At 38.5% G+C, this 20,046-nt stretch overlaps 1 protein-coding gene and 1 non-coding gene across 2 annotated transcripts in view; one reads left to right on the top strand and one right to left on the bottom strand.

Annotated features, from left to right (window-relative positions):
* Positions 1 to 20,046, bottom strand: part of NUFIP1 (nuclear FMR1 interacting protein 1) — a 44,115-nt gene that overhangs the window by 8,102 nt on the left and 15,967 nt on the right. Inside the window, exons 6-7 of the mRNA XM_065896232.1 lie at positions 14,419 to 14,511; positions 9,827 to 10,020 (exon numbers count right to left, since the gene is read on the bottom strand). Of these exons, the coding sequence (XP_065752304.1) occupies positions 9,827 to 10,020; positions 14,419 to 14,511 (287 nt within the window). The remainder of the gene's footprint in view (positions 1 to 9,826; positions 10,021 to 14,418; positions 14,512 to 20,046) is intronic.
* LOC136137919 (small nucleolar RNA SNORA40) lies at positions 11,906 to 12,026 on the top strand. The gene has a single exon (XR_010656776.1). It is a non-coding gene; the product is annotated as a small nucleolar RNA SNORA40 (small nucleolar RNA).

The following is a 20,046-nucleotide window of genomic DNA, read 5'->3' as shown; positions in this document are numbered from 1 at the left end:
GAAGGAAAGCTGACAGCCCCCCACTCCCTCATGTGTTAGTGAAAAGAAAGTAATTTCTGATCATTTCCTCAATCTTCCCAAAAATGAATCCAGGAGACTCGAAAAATTTCCCCTTGGTTTAAATCTTTATGGTCAGATAAGCTATCTACCCCAAAGAGAAAACAGAGGGGCAAATGGAAGCTATACACGACTCAGTTTCTTACCATGCTTCACAGGTTATGGAACTTGGGCCTTCTCTAAATTAACCAGACAGTCTTTGTTATTATTTTATTTTATTTAGGCTATTAATTAACCTTATTAAGGTAGCAGGAAGGCCATAAACTTATTTGACTTCACTGGATTAGGATCACAGACTCTGAAAATTAGATTTATAATAAATAAAATATAAAATATCCACTCTGTTGTTTTTAAGACTGGGTCAGAGGGCACATATAACATTTCAACCATTCTATAGCTGAAGGCACAAAGAGTTCCGCTGAACTGAATCTGCCCAAAATTTTTATTATTTAGAACTTCTAAGAACTTAAGTAAACAAGCCAACTATGAGAATTACCAAGTACTAAGAGCCTGCCAAAGGTAAAGTGTTTGATCAGAGCCCAGTAAGCCTAGCTATAGCCCCCGGACACAACCTATTACATTTATTTTTGGCAGCTCTCAAAATGTATTACATCTATTCTAAACAAGTCAGTAATGCCTGACTGAAGAATGAAGACAGTAAGTAACCTGTCTGTGTAGTGAACCAACTCAACCCACAACCAATATGAAATGTTTCAAGACAGTACTTAACGTTTACCAAGTTAGTCTAAGGGAAACCAAAACATGCCAGTAGGAAACAGGAGGAAACTTTTATGTGAGTATGGAATTACCACCTTCTGGTGGATGAAGTTAAATCCTCTCTCCTCCCCCAATCCACACTTCCCAGCAGCAGCCCCTCCAAACACTGCCCCTTGTCGATTTTTAGCTAACTTATTACCTTTTCTCCTGAATTAATAAAGGGAAAGGAAAATATGCAGTTATATATATATGTGTATATATATATATATATATATATATATATATATATATATATATATAAATAAGTTACTAGTGGATAAAACAGAATCTGCAACAATATTAGTACAGACACTGGTCATCTCATTGTTTGAATGATGATGTACCAAAGTGTAGTATTTCCTTCTAAGACCCAAAGAGAGGCACCAAAAAGTACAATACAGTTGACTATATAATGCTCTTTAAAAGCATGAGCTCATTTAATCCCTATGAAGTATCACCTTCACTATATATTTTTTTTTTTTTTTGGTTGCATTGGATCTTTGTTGCTGCACGTGAGCTTTCTTTAGCTGTGGCGAGCTGGGGCTACTCTTTGTTGCAGTGCGTGGGCTTCTCATCATGGTGGCTTCTCTTGTTGCAGAGCATGGGCTCTCGGAGCGTGAGCTTCAGTAGTTGTGGCTTGTAGGCTCCAGAGCGTAGGCTCAGTAGTTGTGGTGCACGGGCTTAGTTGCTCCGCGGCATGTGGGATCTTCCCGGACCAGGGCTCGAACCCGTGTCCCCTGCCTTGGCAGGCATATTTTTAACCAGTACGCCACCAGGGAAGCCCTGCCTTCATTATTAATTACCGGTGATGAAACCAAAATTCAGAGAATCTGAACTGGATGATCCTTTAGGTAACAAATCTATAGAACACATGGGTCAAATTTAAATTCTAACTATCTGATTCCAAATCCCACTTCTTAACTAGTGGGCTAGAGTATCTCCTATAGATATATAAAGTCCTCTTCTTAAAATTTAGTCACCCTACCAGAATGTCTCTCTGGTCTAGAATGTTAATAAATGTCTTCCAGCTATAGCCCATTTCTCTGTTCCCTTTCAGAGCAAAACCCCAAATAACTATTTATATAATTCACCAGGGAACACCTGGGCCTGAAATTTCCTACAGCTATCTGACACGCTCCAGAATCTACTCCAATCTGCCTTTCAGGCCCACCACACCAGTGAACCTTTTTCTTCCAAGTTCACTGGATTCCTCTGTGTTGCCAAAGAGGAATACTTGTTGGTGCTCATCTTATTTAACTTAGTGATGACATCTGACAGTCCAAGTGACCCTTGAACAACACGGGCTTGAAGCTCATGGGTCCACGTATGCACAGATATCTTTCGATAGTAAATACTACCGAAACTGATCTGCAGTTGGTTGAATCCATGGGTTCGGAACTGTGGATACAGAAGAACTGCATTACATGGAAGGCAGACTACAGGTTACGCTTGAATTTTCGACCATGTGGAGGGCTGGTGCCCCTAACCTCCCAAATTGTTCAAGGGCCAACTGTAGTCATGTTTTACTTTTAAAAACATTTCCTTCACTTGGCTTCCAGAACCCTTTCACTTGGCTCTCCTTTCCCAGTCTCCCTACTAAATTCTCTTCATCGACCGACTTCAAAATTCTTGAATGTCCCTGGGTCCAATCCTCAGCAACCTTTTCTCTTTATGCCTCCTCCTCCTCTTATGATCTCATTTTATCTCAAAGTACTATCTAGATCCTGATAAATCACAAATGTATACCTCCAGCCTTCAATTATCCCCTAAACTCCAGAATAACCTAACTGCTATTCAACATCTCTACTTGGGTATCAAACAGGCACCTCAAAGGTTAACATGTCCAAAAACAAGCACTTGATTTCTCCTCCAAACATGCCTGCCAGTAGTCTCCATCTCAGTAAACGCCAGCTCTTCTTCATGGTTATGCCAAAACCTAGCAATCACCCTTGACTCTCCTCTTTTTCACATACCATATCCAATCTAGCCACAAATACGGTCAGCTCTATTTTGAAGATATATCCAGAATCATACTCCTCCTCATTACTTCACTTCTATAACCCCAGTCCCAGTCAACATTTCCTACCTGGACAGTTCTAGCAGCCTCCTAAAAGGACACCCTGATATGACCCGCCCACCTCTGCAGTCCATTCTCCATCTTAACACATCACATCACCTCTCTGCTCAGCCTCGGAGTAAAGTCCCAAGTCCTCTGCTGCCTACAAGACCCTACTTGATCTGATCCTTCACCACTTTCTTCCTGGCTTACTCCACTCCAATCTTGCTGTTCCCTGAATACACAAAGCATGCTCTCACCATGGGGTGTTCGCACTTGTTGCTTTCTCTGCTTGGAAAACTCTCCCCTCAGGTCTCAGCCCCTAATTTTACTCAGATTTCTTAATGTCGCCTTATCATACAGATGCCATTGCTGATTATATAAAATAGCACACCCCTTTCTCCAATTGCCATTCTCCATCCTTTTCCTTAGCTTTACTCATCGTTATGAAGGATATCAACTCCTACTTACTGCAGCTGCCCCAAGCAGAACGTAAGGTACAGGAGAGAAGGGGTTTGGCTTTGTTCAGTACTGTATCCTCAGAGCCTAGAACAGTACATAAGTGCTCAAGAAATATTTGAAGAACAAACTCTTGCATGAATGAGTTAAGGACAAGTTCAAAAAGGTTAACTGGTACAGAATGACAGAGCTATGCCGAGGTGGTACCACAAAAGAAACCTGATTTTGTCTGGATTCAGAGCTTATTCTTTTTTCTTTTCAATAAAATGATTCCATTTTTCTTAAAAAATCACATACATGTGTATAAGAAAAATACTGATGGATATAAAACAAAATGTGAGCAGTGGCTGTCTGTAAGTTAAGAAAGTAGGTTGTTTTTTATTTTATGCTTTTCAGTTTTTTCCTCACATTTTCTGCATTATTTTTGTAATCAGAAATGAATAGAAGAAGAAAACATAGGCAAATAAAACCTGGAAGAAAGTGTTTCCTCACAATTCAATTCAAGAAGTGGACCACACAGCTTTAACTGGCCTACATATCACCCCTTTCCTGCCTCCCTTTTTCTCTAAACTTTATATTTTGAAACAATTTTAGATTTACACAAATGTTGCAAAGATAGTACCAAGAATTTCCATATACCCTTCACCTAGCTTCCCCTAATATTAACATCTTACAAACCACAGTACATTTACGATAGCTAACAAATTAACATTGGAATAGTACTACTACCTAAACTACAGACGGTAATGTAATTTCATCAGTTTTTCCACTAATGTCCTTTCTCTGTTCTAGGATTCAATCCACCATATCACATCACGTTCAATCACCATGACACCTTGATCTGTGTCTTCTCCAAATCTGTGACAATTTCTCAGTATTTCCTTGCCTTTCATGAACTTGCCTTTCATGAACTTGACTGTTTTAAAGACTACAGGTCAGTTATTGTAGAATACCCCTCAGCTGGGTCTGTCTGATGTTTTCTAATGATTAGACTGAGGTTGTGGATTTTAGGTAGTGACCTTCTCATCATATATCAGGGGGTACATCTCAACCTATCACTGGCGATATTAACCATGATCACTCGGTAGTCTCCACCACGTTACTATTCTGCTCTTTAATTATTCTATTCCTAGAAACAAGTCACTAAGTCCAGCCCACATTCAAGGGGAGGGAAATTAATCTCCACCTCTTGAAGCGAAGAATTTTAGACATACATTAAAACCACAACATGAGTAGTTGGTGTACTCATTACGAGGAGTGTCACAAAGCTCACTACACTTAACTGCCTTCCCAAGGGTAAGAGCTAGGAGTTCATACAAATGAACAGCTCTTTTCCTATTTCGTCCCCCTCAGTTATGTTTTGGGGACCCACCACATGTAATGACACTTTTGGCACTATCAAAACATCCTCTATGGCGACTCTTCATCTCAAAAACAGAAGGCTGTTCACACAGACGCTCAGATCTACTTGGCAGTTCTAATGTAGGCATTTCTAGCAGCCATCTTGGAATGACTATACCATAGGCAGAGCTGATAAAATAATACTCAAGAAACTTCACCCACATTTTAATAAAAGCAGCCAAAACATCTGTCTAAACTAAAAATACCAGTATATTTGCAGCAACATGGATGGACCTAGAGATTGTCATACTGAGTGAAGTAAGTCAGACAGAGAAAGACAAATATCATATGGTATCGCTTATATGTGGAATTTTTAAAGAGTACAAATGAGCTTATTTACAAAACAGAAATAGAGTTTCAGATGTAGAAAACAAACTTATGGTTACAGGGGGGTAAAGGGGGGAGGGATAAATTGGGAGATTGGGATTGACATATACACACTACTATATATAAAATAGATAACTAATAAGGACCTACTGTAGAGCACAGGGAAGTCTACTCAATACTCTGTAATGATCTATATGGGAAAAGAATCTAAAAAAGAGTGGATGTATGTATATGTATAACTGATTCACTTTGCTGTCTACTTGAAACTAACACAACACTGTAAGTCAACTATATTCCAATAAAAATTTAAAAAAAAACAGAAACCATAAAAAATAAAATAACGAAAAAGATCCCTGAGTAATATTTTAAGGTCTTATACAATTTAATATTAACGTGTGTTAAAAATTTTGATGGGCCTAATTTAGGATAATGTTTCTATAATTGAATAAAAATTAAGAAAAAATTTTAAAACTTAAAATAATTAAAACAGCAGTACAAAAATAATAGAAATGAAGATTATAAAATCAAACTTTAAAAGCATTATAAATACCAACTCCAATAGTTTCTTTTACTGTTAAAAAAAGAAAATAGTGATACTTTTCTTAGGGGAAATCTAACCTCTCTCTCTCATACATACACATCATGTTCCCAATGACCAAAAAAAAATTTTTTTAATCTAAAAATTATCACTAGACTATGAGTTTCTTGAAGGCAGGGAAAGACTTCACTGAATTATAGGGCTGAGCAAGCAAAATGTAGGACCTCAGTAAATCCCTATTGAAATGAAAATAACAAAAAACAAACTGCCCTTTGAATGTCTTACCCAACTCTAAACATTAGAAAAAGCTTCTCATCTGGCTTCTTTCTACAACTTATTTCTCTATTTGTGCCACCCTCCTCTCCCCCCAATATTTCCTATTGCCTTTATGGAACAAAGCACAATTATATGCTGTAACCCCAAGAAGATTTAAAAATTCTCACAAAGAAAAAGCTATATATTGAAAAAGTCACTCTAAAAAAATGGGAACTTTGGTTTATAGTTTCCAAACCTCAAAACCAGGTATTTAACAATGGGCATTCATGATTTCTGATGTGCTAGGCCAGCTTACTTTCTTACTTGAATGTCTACCTTTTTAACAACAGAAGCCATCTAGCTTACCTCGAGGCATAGTTATTAGACTGATGTCCCAGTGTTCTATGACAATAGCTATATTTGTTATAATGAATGACTAACAAACTGGATCCTTCCTGTTTTGTGGACACTGAGGCACTTTAGTCAGTGATGCTCAGGACACATTACTGACCAGCTCCTTTCCTTCTAGCCCAGACAATACTTGTTAAAACCACGGGCCAGGAAAGCCATAGAACATGCTGTATTTAAACAAGAGCAGAGCACCACCAAGGAAATCTAGTGACAACAGGCCATACTCAAAACTCATAAGCTGAGAGACTCCAAATGACAGGCTTTCCTTTTGAAACAATGTCAATTCCCAATTTAAAGCATCTGCACAGGGACTTCCCTGGTGGCACAGTGGTTAAGAGGCCACCTGCCAATGCAAGGGACATGGGTTCAATCCCTGGTCCGGGAGGATCCCACATGCCGTGGAGCAGCTGGGCCCGTGTGCCACAACTACTGAGCCTGTGCTCTAGAGCCCGTTAGCCACACTACTGAGCCCGTGCGCCTGGAGCCTGTGCTCCGCAACAAGAGAAGCCACCGCAATGAGAAGCCTGCGCACTGCAACGAAGAGTAGCCTCTGCTCACCACAACTAGAGAAAGCCCACGCGCAGCAGCGGGGACCCAATGCAGCCAAAAATAAATTAATTAATTTAATTTAATTTAAAAATTCTCCATCTTTAAAAATAAATAAACAAAGCATCTGCACAATTAATGAGGGTTCACATACTACCAACTACCATCAAAAAAAGGTGGGCTCAGGCAGTGATTTTCTAAACGTGACATGAGGTTTATAGAGATTCTCAAGAGCTACTATCTTGTCTAAATGTGAATGCTGCTGTCTAGATAAGGTTCTAAGCCCAAAAAAGGCAAAAAATAAAAGAAATTGGGATCTTCATTTTTAAAGTGAGCTTAGTGCTGAAAAGTGTCAACGGCGACATTTGAGCACGAATAGGGCCACGCTGTCACAATGCTGCCCTGCCGACAACCTGAATAACAAGCACAACTGGATCTTAATGAAGGCTGACTGGCTCTGGCCCATGTGAAGAAGCTGCTTCCAAACGAGGTAAAACTGATAAATTGGAAAGTCGAGAATCTGAGATATATACCTAGGGCATGTGAAAAAATGGTACACACGGTTTTCTGTAGCTATACCTGGAGTGGAACACTCTGAAACATTGATTTGGAAAATGTGAAAGTCCAGAAGAAATCCCAGGTAAAGAATAACATAAATTTAAATGGAATCTTTCCTACAAAATTAAGCTACCATAATTTGATTGTTGGTATTCTGATTTCCTCAAAGAACAATATTATAAATTTACAGCTTACTTTTAGGATTTTTATATTCAAGACTTACATTTTCATCTCTGACCCTCAGAATAGCTAAGAGTTTCAACATTAAGCCAAAACAAAATTACTTGCTATCTCTCATTCAACTGCTCGTAGATCTGCCCGAATGCTTTCTACCATGATGAAAGGCATTTAACTATTGTTTCTCAGGTCTAAGGTGTCTCTTGAAGACCTACATAATAGAGGCAAGATATACTCATCTTTTTGTTAGTGTTTCACCAGATTGATACACTGAAACACTTCTTTAAAAATGAGAAAACAGAATCACCCAACCAAAGCTAACAATGCAAAAACAGAGTATTCAGTGCTACAGAATCCTTCAAATGTTCATTTAGAAAATTGCATAAAGGGAAGAATTATGTAATTTTCAAATTAGTAACACTGCTTGTAACAGTAGTCTTCACATTTGTGTTTCAAGTATTTTAATGACATGGAAGTTTATATTTAGGTATAGATTGTATTTCATCATCAAGGTCACAAACTGTAAGTCTGAAGAAGTATGTGGGCTCTCTCCAACATTTTTTGAAGGAAAAAAATATCAGTGCCCAAGAGTAAATTCAGCCCTGGCTCAATGTCTTCCGTCTTTGCCTTGCTAGCAGCAAGGATAAGATGCCTTTTCAAACCTCTCTCCCACATCTCAACTATCCTAGACTCCTACAATATTTTTATTGGCCAAATTCAGACTTCACGTGTAGAGGTAGTATAGTATACTAGGAGCCAGACACCTAAATTCTAATTCTGACTCTGCCATTAATTAGCAGCATGACTAAGGTAAATTACTCACTCTAAGTTCCTTGGTTCGAAAATGGAAGTAGCATCTGTACATACGTAAAACGTTGTCAGGAGGAAAAGAGCTAATATATACAAAGCATTTAGAGCACAGTAAGTATTGGGTTGGCCAAAAAGTTTGTTTGGGTTTTTCTGCAAGATGTTACGGAAAAACCCAAACGAACTTTTTGGCCAACCCAATACCTTACTCAGTAAGTGTTAGTTGGTGCTAAAATAATTTATTATTATTATTCCTACTAAATTTTATCTTGTCACTCTTAGCCCAACATTCCCTTATGCCAAGATCTTTTTCCATCCTGATTTAGTCGATGAAGTAGTTATACCCCTGTTTCTTCCCATCCATAAATTCAGTAATCTGCCACGGGACTTCCCTGGTGGCAGTGGTTAAGAATCGCCTGCCAGTGCAGGGGACATGGGTTTGATCCCTGGTCTGGGAAGATTCCACATGCCGCGGAGCAACTAAGCCCGTGCGCCACAACTACTGAGCCTGCGCTCTAGAGCCCACAAGCCACAACTACTGAAGCCCGCACACCTAGAGCCCGTGCTCTGCAACAAAGAGAAGCCACTGTAATGAGAAGCCCGCACACCGCAATGAAGAGTAGCTCCCACTCGCTGCAACTAGAGAAAGCCTGCAGGCAGCAACGAAGACTCAACACAGCCAAAAATAAATAAATTTATAACATAATCTGTGATTGTCGTAGAAGCCGCTTTCCCCCAAGCCTGCTAGCAAACCTGCAATGTAACATCAGCAACACCCCTTTGCAAAAGAAGAAGCACTAGCAACTGGATAAAGCCTCACATCGTTACTAGAAGGAAAGGTGGTAAAATATTTACATAAACATTTTTATTTTTCAGGAGAGAAATGAAGCCTTAGCGGTATCTTTCTGTGACAGCAACATTTTGGTCCTTTAATTTCTCAACTTATAAGCAAGAGTAAACTTATCTCCTAAATTCTAGAAGGAATTTAAGAAAAAACAATAAACACACATAAATATATTCTATGCTCTGAGGAAGAACAGTATTATTTAAATATATGGAATTCATATTATTTACCCAAAGAGACCATGTTCATGCTGAGCAGCATAAATACTGGCTTCCATTGGAATTCCCGCTTTCTAGGTGGGAAAATTCACATAATGGTGCAAATCTGAATCCACAACATCTATACATTCAAAACAATCTTAAGAAAATTTCCAAGATTATATGATACTAAGGAAATTATCCAATAAATATAATCTTTCTCCCACATTCTGCCTGCCTCATGCATTCATTCCCAAGATTTAGAAAAAATGTCTTAAACAAGATTTTTGACAAAACACTCCTACTAAGAACAAAAGCATCATTCTACCTTTTTACATTTTTTGCCATTAAACTCTCCCCAAACAAGGATGTGAAGAATCAATTTCTGCATCACTGGCTGTACTCTTAAAAACACGGGGTTTTCTTATTTAGCTTACCGGAATCGGTGTTTACCAAAACACCCAGAGGGTCTGAATTTGCCTCGGGTGTACTTTCAGGCTTCGAACCACACAAGGGATTGCCTGACCCAATGGTTGCTCTCTGTCCAGCACGACCATTTTTCCATTTGTGACGTTTGCCAGGACTTCTGATTTTTGCCATCTGTGAATGTCTGGCCATCCCCTTCATCTTGCTGGAGTAAGAAAAATGCAATTCTTAATATAAAAGGCACTGACCTTTCAAGAAAAATTTGAAAAAGATTACTGAATGCAAAAGAAATTTAGCTGTCAATCACCTGTCACCTAGTACATTAAAGAGACCAGAATAAAATAAATTCAATGGCTTCCAAAGTAGAACTTTAAAAGGATAACATACCACAATATACCATACTTTATCAATTCCAAATTGCACATTTCCTCCCATAACGTAATCCCTCTGAAATTGGGCTATGTTGTACAATCAAGAGTATGTGAATTTAATTGGCAGCATTCTTTCATTCCTATTATACATTAAGATAAAATGCTCCTTAGACTTTACAAAGTGCATTAACTCTTATCTCCTTAATTGTAAGTAGCCTTAAAGTTTCTGACACTTTTACAAATATGCTACCTTGTTTCTTGTTTAAACTTCATGGTTCTTATTTAAACTTCATGGTAACTCCTTAAAATAGATTAGACAGGTATTATTCTCTTCACATTACAGGAGGATAAACTTAAAGATCATAGACCAAGCACAATTTCACGGCTAGCTCAAATCAAGCGCCCTCTCAAACCACAGCAATTACTACTCTTAGGAGGAAAACAAATACTTATGTGAGCACATACTTATGTAAAGTATGCATAGGAAAACAAAGACCATTTTAAAAAAAAGGTTCATTACATATACTCTCAATGGACAATAAAACAAAGTAAGAAAATAATACCAAGGCACATAATGATCAAATTGCTCAAAGCTAGTGAAAAAGAGAAAATCTTAAAAGCAGTCAGAGATAAAAGGTATTTTATATAGAGGAACAAAATGACAGCAGATTTCTCTTGGAAACAATGCAAATAAGAAAACAATGGGGCAACATCTTTAAAATACTATAAAATTTTTAGAAAACTGTTAACCTAGAATTACTTATCTAGCAAAAATATCTTTCCAATAGGAAGGTAAAATAAAGATCTTTTCAGACACACAGAGCTGAAAGAAGTCATCTCCAGCAGACCCTCACTACGAGAAATGTTATAGTAAGTCTTTCAGGCAAAAGGAAAATGGTATCAGATGGAAAGATGGATCTATGCTAAAGAATGAGGAGTACCAGGCTTCCCTGGTGGCGCAGTGGTTGAGAGTCTGCCTGCCGATGCAGGGGACACGGGTTCGTGCCCCAGTCCAGGAAGATCCCACGTGCCGCAGAGCGGCTGGGCCTCTGAGCCATGGCCGCTGAGCCCGCACGTCCGGAGGCTGTGCTCCGCAACGGGAGAGGCCACAGCAGTGAGAGGCCAGCGTACCACAAAAAATAATAATAATAAAATAAAATAAAATAAAAATAACTGGCTTGTGTACGTCAAAAGTATTAAGGATAGGGCTTCCCTGGTGGCGCAGTGGTTGAGAGTCCGCCTGCCGATGCAGGGGACACGGGTTCGTGCCCCAGTCTGGGAGGATCCCACATGCTGCGGGGCGGCTGGGCCCTTGAGCCATGGCCGCTGAGCCTGCGCGTCCGGAGCCTGTGCTCCGCAACGGGAGAGGCCACAGCAGTGAGAGGCCCGCGTACCACAAAAAAAAAAAAAAAGAATGAGGAGTACCACAAATAGTAACTATATAGGCACCCCAACCATCAGCTAACAAACCACCAGCTGTGACTAAGGCTTGTCAAGATCACCAGATAACCCCCAGCTGACCCCAGATATCTGAGCAGTTAAGACTATCATATGGAGAAAAAAAAAAAAAAAAGACACCTATTAAGGGTAAAAAGGCAAGCCACAAATTGCAAGACTATATATATCTGCACTACCTATACTCTACGCAAAAAAGGATTTGTATCTAAATAAATAACCGCTACTCATCAAGAAAAGCAACCCAATTAAAAGGTGGTCAATAGCACTTGTGTTTGTTTGATTTCTCGACAAAGACTTCTAGACAGGGGCAAAAATAAATCCTCTTTTGCAACGCAGAACTCACTGTTCAGTATGAGTTTTGATACAGGTAAGAAGGAACATGATACCTAAAAGAGAATCAGGTGATAGGGGTGTACTGATAAACATAAAGATTGCTTCCAGGACTATAGAGCTGATAATTTCCCTCATATCTTAAGCTTTTAAATTATCAGCTGTATTGATTTAGTACTCTAATTTTAATGTTGACATGAAACAAAGATGGCTTCTTTTTTTAAGCTTGTATCTTGAACACAGTGTCTGGAGTTTAAAAAGGTATTGGCATATCCCAATGATCTGTACTGTTCTAGGGTGTGATGGCTTAGGAGTGAATACGATTTGAACCTAACACATTTTTAGAGGATGTCAAATTCAGAAACAAGCAGATCCATCTCCTGACCCTAAACATGGTCCTAAAGTAAATCGCTTGAGGAAATTGGATCCCAAAGATTACAGGTGTGGAATTTTGAAGCGTGTCCTTACTCCCCTGAAGATCAAAGAAGCCCAACTAAAAGAATTGTGGGCTAACATAACAACTCCTTTTTGAAAGGGCTATTTTATCTTGAAGATTATGAGTTTGGAGGAACTAAGGTGATTGGCAGTGGAAAGAATCAGAACACGTGAAATTCCTTAAAAATTTATTGACAAATAATTTTGTCTATGTTACACATAATTTAAAAAAAACGCTTTTAAAAAAATGGTCAAAGACTTGAACTGGCACTTCACAAGAGAATATCGACATGACGGATAAGCATATAAAAAGATGTCCAACATCGTTAGTCACGAGGGAAATGGTATAACATGAAGAAAACGTATAACAATACTATGCATTGACCAGGACACACAGCAATTAGATGCAGAGTCAGTAGGAGTACAAATTAGTACAAGTGTTTTGGAAAACTGTTTGACTACATCTATTATAACTAAATATCTAGTATGACCTAGTGTGTGTGTGTGTGTGTGTGTGTGTGTGTGTGTGTGTGTGTATATGGCCAATGTAAACAAGAAACAAGTACTTATGTCCACAAAAGACACTTAAAAGAATGTTCATAGTAGCTTTATTCATAATAGCCCAAATTGGAAACAACCCAAATGACCAATAGTAGAATGAATATATATTCTCACAATTAAGTTCTATATAGCAACAAGAATGGATTTACAGCTATACACAACAATATGGATGAATCTCACAAGATAATTTTGAGCCACAGAAACTATACGCTAAAGAAGACACATCAATATTATATGATTCCACTTATACAAGGTTCTAAGAACAGGTAAAATAAATTTATGATGATAGAAATCAGAAAAGAGGTGACTTTTGTGGGGAGGCATGGAACTAAGGAGGGCCTAAGAGAGAAACCTTTGTGAGGTAAGACGTTCTATGTATTATTAATGTGTGGAAGTTACATGGGTATGTAGGTATGTGAACGTATATAAATGCATTCAGTTGTACACTCAATACAAAACAAAATGGAAAAAATGCTATGAATGTGAGGCATTGGGGAAAATGGGATGTCTCATATACTGCTGGTGGGAGAGTAAACTACAACAGCTTCTAGGATAGCTATTTGGCAGTCACCTATCAATATTATAAAAACACACGTCTTTTGACTCAGCAAAACCACTTCTAGGAATCCATGCTCAGAAATATCTGCACATGTGTGAAATATATGTACAGGGCAATAATGGCAACTTTTTATTAGTAAAAGATTGGTGAAAACTTAAATGTCTTGTCAACAGAGAACTTCTTTTTTTTAAGAAAAAAAAAAGACCCTTTGGGATATTCTTATGCTTCTTACACACCCTCAGAGAATGAGGAGTCTTGTTTATATGTCAACATAGGACAATCTCCAACTATATTATTTGGCTAAAAAAAGCAAGATGTACAATAGTATCAAAAAAGGAAGGGCTTCCCTGGTGGCACAGTGGTTGAGAGTCCACCTGCCAATGCAGGGGACGTGGGTTCATGCCCTGGTCCGGGAGGATCCCACGTGCCGTGGAGCGGCTGGGCCCGTGAGCCATGGCTGCTGAGCCTGCGCGTCTGGAGCCTGTGCTCCGCAACGGGAGAGGCCACAGCAGTGAGAGGCCCGTGTACCGATACCGCAAAAAAAAAAAAAAAAGGAAAAAAAAGACTATTATCTATGTGCTATATAAAGATGAAATATCTCTAGAAAGATAAAATGGGTTGCCTCTGGGAAGGAGAACTGTTTAGCTAGGATACAAAGACAGAAGAGGCTTGTTACTGTAAATCGTTTTGAAAACCACATAAATGTAGGGTACTACTTATTTTTAAATATAATTAGAAATTTTTAAATAAAAAAGTTACAAAAGCAAATATTTCAGAATTGAAAGTATAGAGGTTTTAGGATTTGGGTGTATGCATTTTTTATTATTTATAAGTACATACATTCATTTAAAATAAGCATTGAGGGTGCAAGCAATTTTAAGGAACTTACCCATACTGTGTCGTTGTCAACACGGCTCCTCTCTTTTCCTTTTCAATTTTTAACTTTTTCTTCCTTTCGATATTAGCCAGAGTTGGGTAATTTCTAGAGAACAATAAAAGTCCATTATGAAAGGGCTTTTAGAGTAAATTTTAATTATGCAATCAAGCAATTGTTGCATTTAACAACTTTTGTTTAACGACTGATGCAGTAAATTGATATAAACTTTTAATTCCTTCTGGAAATATTTTAAGGGTAAAAAAGTAGACTATAACAATGCTACTCAAAGTGTATACCAGCTGCCAGTCCAAACTCTGCTACCAGTCTGTTACCAAGTAAGAAGCTTACAACAGAATTTAAATCAAATATATCATATAACGCGCTGAAACTCATATAGAGTTCATTTATTTGGCACATACCCATAAATACTATAAACAAAAATGTATTTTCTCATGCATCTACCTATGCAAATACATACTAGGAGGTATATCCAAAGTTACCAAGATGAGGAAGAGACAGTTCTTAAAAAAAAAAGCTACAGTCTACCAGGAAGGTTAAGAAAAGCATGGTTATTTCTAAAGACTAGTTATAACAAAAGACAAAATAGTAAGCATCCTAAGGAGTATAAGGGAGGTTGGGAAGGAAAGATCCTATCTAGAGGGAGAAATCCACAAAGGAACATGAAAGACACCGGTCTTAAATGGTGTTAAGAGACAAAAATCTGATGGAAAAGCGTCAGCATGTGCTTTTTTTTTTTTTTTTTTGGCCGCACCACATGGCCTGTGGGATCAACCAGGGATCGAACCCATGCCCCATGCAGTGGAAGCACAGAGTCTTAACCACTGGACTGCCAGGGACCTTTTTTTTCTCTTTTTTGGTCAGAGTGTTCTAAGCAAACAATGCAGACAAACCAAGGCCTCAGAAAGTGTGAGAGAATGGCAAGTGGTTCATTCTTAAAGAAACAGTTACAGGCAATCAGACCAGAAAGGGAGGCTGGGGCCAAAATGTGCCTCGAATGCCAGACGAGAAAGCTATTTTTAATTCAGTGGTGTTGGGGAGCCACTGAAAGTTATGAACAGGGAAAGATATGAACAAGGCAGTGAAAAAAATTAAATCTGACAGCAGCGTGCAAGATGAACTGCTCTGACAAAGCTTTCTTTGTTCCTTAGCACAGTTGTGTGGTGATGGAGGCACCAAACTTTGGGGGTGAGAGGAACAGATACTAGGAGCATAAAAAGCACGAAAGGAGGGGAACACAGACAGCCCTCTGCCACCTAGCCTGGCTGCTCATTAGAGTAAATTTTGAGAAACATCAACACATCATGTTCTGCCATCATTTCGAGGACACTGTCTCTACCCCCCCTTCTTTTTTTAACATCTGCGACTGACTGGGATAGCACAGACAATAGAAGCCCATGGGCTGGGCACACTGGAAGATAAGAATAGAAATGACATTGAGTAAGTGGTGAAGTAATCAGAAAAAGAAAGGCAATGAATTTCAGTGAGGACAGTGCAAAGCAATCCATCCAGCCAAGAAAAATAAACTCCACAAATAAAAGATGATTAATGTACAAGTTATAAATAAACATAAGAGGAAAAGATCAAGGTCACAGGAGATAAAAATCTGACAGGCAGTCAGCACCACATGAGTACAGTTTTGGAAAGCAAACATAATCTAAGGCGATATGAAATGGACTCTGGCACAGGTACAAGTGTGAAATCATCCTCTCATGACACTCAAAGGTGATCAGAAACTCTCAGCTTTGTACTTCTAAACTGAAAAGGAATGTTAAGGAAAAATAAAACTTGGAGGGGATTCAAAAGAGACTCAAAGATGATTAACAGGATGAAAAAATAAAACCTCTGAAGAAAGATGAAAGGAACTAGAACTGTTTGCAGCCTTTAAAAGAGGGAGAGAAGTGACAAAAAATGATCTTACAGAGAAGATGGCAGCCAGCTGTTCTCAACCTGAAGACAAACTACACGGAAGCAGAAATGATGAGGAAAAGGTGATGACTTTCACAGGCACCACAGTGTCTAGACGTGTTAACTCACAGCTAATCAACACTCTTCACACCTCTGAAATTCACTTATTCTTATTCTTAAAAATGTTAAAGAAACACAAAATGTGTTTCTTTAACGTTTTTCTTCTGAGTGTTACAGAGCAACCCTTAACATGTTGGGTCATATGCTAAACATAAAGACTTGGTCCTACAGTGTTTCATGTATAAGCAAGGAGCTATGTAAATGCTTCTCAGTGGTAAGGAATATAAACAGTTTGTTACAGGAAGTGGATTTTAGGTGAGATATAATAAAGAATTCCCTGAATGAGACATCAAGAATGTTGTGGAAACTCCTTTGGTGGAAGTCTTTTAAAACAGCTCACTTCTTCTTTCTGGCTGACTAAAGTGTCACTTTCCTAAAGGTAGGGGATTTTTATATCCCTTCCAAAGTTATAAGATTCTATTTTTCAGTGCTTAAATTATTAAAATTTTCTTGCAAAAGTTATACCATTCTTATTTACATAGAACCTAGAGACTAAAAACTAGGGAAAACAAGGGTACCAGAGAGCAAATTATCCCCCCAAATGGGAAACCAGAAACACAAGACCTAGTTATACATACAACAATGATCAGAAGGCCCTTCCAGCAACATACTAGTGAGACACAAGAATAAGGAAAAGTCTGGATCTTTGATAAAGGACACAGCTCAGGTTTCTGAATTACACAAATCCAGAGAAAACTGTTGAGAAAAATCACAAATTGTGTTACATTGTACAATTGCATACCAATAAAATTTAGTCCAATATCTCCTGGTAGAGAATGGATGTAATAAAGCTATAAAGACTGTGACAAGTGGTATTTTCACAGTTGGTTTCTCTATTTTTATCTGCTAAAATCACTTTTCTCCCTACTTCCATCTTTTCCCAACACCCCAAAAGGAAGTGGCCCTGAAACCGTATGCTCTCTATCTTGCTCTCTTCTCCCTCTTTCATTTCTTACCCCCTCTTTGTCTTCCCCTTGCCTAAGCCTTTAAGCCTCCAGTGACAATCCTTAAGCCCCAGAGTCAATAAATTAGCAACATGGAACCAACCATTATCTTAGCACATCTCATTCTGGTTACCCTTCTCTTTCCTTATACTCAAATCACCACCCACTCCTTGGCTTTTCCCTTAAGCCTCTTCTGTAGAAAAACACAATCCCTCTTTATTCTCCCTGAATCACAGCTACTTCAACACTACTGCATTTTTATTTCAAAGTCTTTCCAAACTTCAAAAAGATGTAGCATTCTTTAGGAGCACAGCCCCTCTGCTGAATTCTGAAAGAACTGGGGACACAGCTGTAAAGCGTTTGCTCAGAGCCACAGTAACTGCAGTATTAAAATAAATAACACAACTACTCCACCTAGTGGACTCCAAATCTGCCGTGAAGTATGTTTCAACATCTCTAAAATAAGAGGTTTGGGAAACGAACCTCTACCACTCATTTTTCCTAATGCCAAATCATACAGCATTTGTACCCGACAGGAATTAAGAAAAAATAACTACCGTTTTTTTTTTGGCTAGGATTTCTTTTTTTGCAGGTTATTAGTGGAAAGCCTTAAAGTTTTTAATTAAACACAACTATGGATGTTTGTCAGAACTATGCATTAAAAAAGAATAAACTTCACCTTCAAATAAATTGGAGGGGGAGGGAAGGGGTGGCACGACCCCTCTCACAAGAAGTCCTGCAAAACAAACTGATTGCCCTGCCTTCCAAAGACGCCAGCTATCCCTTGACCAGACACTGTTATCCCCACACAGCAAAATTTAATGCTTCAGTTGCCTGTGCTCTCACGGCCACCTATGGATATTCTTCCCACATCTCCCATTAGAGTGAGGGTCTTAAAGGCAAGAGTCTACTCCTATCTCTTTTCAGTAAGCTTGGCCATATATAAAACAATCTTTGCCTTACCTCTAATTTCAAGCTAAACTCTTGTCAGGAAGTTATTCAAAGCTATAATGTACATCAACATAAATTCAAAGGTGGCTGAGAGTTCTCGATTACATTACAAAACCAAACTAGTCTTCTACCAGGGACTTTATAGAAACACGTGCTACCTAAGCTAGTTTGCATCTTCAAATGTTAATATTCCTTAAGTTTCTCTAGCCAGTGGAATTTTTTCCTTTAAAGCACTTGTTGCACAAAACCACAAGGTGGCAGAGTTCACGTTCAAATGGGGAAAGCTACTGTAGAAAGTAATGCATTCAAATACAGATCAATTTGGTTTGTCTTGGTGATGATCTGTCCTATGTGGTGAGAATTTATTGTTCAAAACCACAGCAGTTTAAGTACCATTAGTTATATTACTGAATTCCAACTACAGTTATTAATCTGATCAACACTGCCCAATTTCTTTAACAATGACAAAAGTATAGTTTAAAACATAAATTAAAAATATGAATCTCAGCAAGATTTCTCCAACCACTTACTTGTATATACCAAAATAGAATAACACCCATAATAAAAATATTTTCAAGCCCCATTTACATATATCAACATTTATAAACATCCCTTCTACCTATGGCACCATGGGATATAAACATTCACACAAACCATGGTTCTTACATTTCTAAAGCTTGTAATTTATTTTTTTAAAAAAGACACATAAGCAAAAAAGTTCATCAATAGTACCATAATGAGGGGCACATACACTAAGGAGGCAGAGGGGATACCACATTCAAAGAGGAACAAGATACCCCTCTAGGCAGATAAGGAAAAATACTCCCAAAATTTTAGTCTGGCAGGATTTCAGTTGAACTAAAAGCAGTGAGCAGAACTTCAAGGATAGAGAAGGGAGGATTTTCTGGAAGCAGCATGATGAAAACAGAGGTTAAAAGTTCAAAAAACTTGTTTGGGATATGAAAAAGAAGAAAACCAAGTCTGGCTGGGACAAAGAACTCCTATAAGTAATGTGGGATTAATCAGGAAAGATGTGTTAAGCCCACATTACAGTACCCTGACTGTCAGTTCTAAGGTGTTGTTTTCACTGGCATTTTACCTGGCTAAAATAAAATCAGTTTAACAAATTTATTTTTAAATTTTATTCTACATAGTCATCTATGTAACTAAGAAATACATGCATACTAGCGTCTCAATTTGCATGAAAAACGAACAAACACAAAGAGAATAGCCTAACCTCGTTGGTCAAAGTCAATTCCTTCAGTGTGATCAACACTGCTGAGCGCTCCTCTGCAGAGTGTACTTCAGCTGTGTGGTTTTCTTGACTTAGCAACTGAGCCAGGGCTGAGATTTTGCCAGGTGGGTGTAACGAAGGGCAACGGAATGAGGGACCTGAGCTTCTGAGAGTGGTGGAAGTGACTTAAACTTGGCAGAGAAGCAAAGACAGAAGGGGGATGAGAGAAAAAGAAGGTAAAGGGGGTAAGAGGTGGGAGGCTTCAACTAGTCCGGGACCAGGGGACAGTGAGACAGTTGGATGAAATGCAAGGCATGACCAAAGAGGAGTAAGCCCAACTTCAAGATTTCTGGGGCAGAAAGTCCAGGAGATCCACAGGGTGACCGTGAAAGTAAGTGGCAGAAACTGCATGGAGGTAAAGGGCACTGGAAATTGGAAGGTAAAAAGGTGCCAGATGAAACTCTT

The sequence above is a fragment of the Phocoena phocoena genome, chromosome 18, assembly GCF_963924675.1.
Source record: "Phocoena phocoena chromosome 18, mPhoPho1.1, whole genome shotgun sequence".
NCBI classification, from domain to species: Eukaryota; Metazoa; Chordata; class Mammalia; order Artiodactyla; family Phocoenidae; genus Phocoena; species Phocoena phocoena.
The sequence above is the reverse complement of the archived record's forward strand: the minus strand, read 5'-3'. Positions and strand labels throughout refer to the sequence as shown.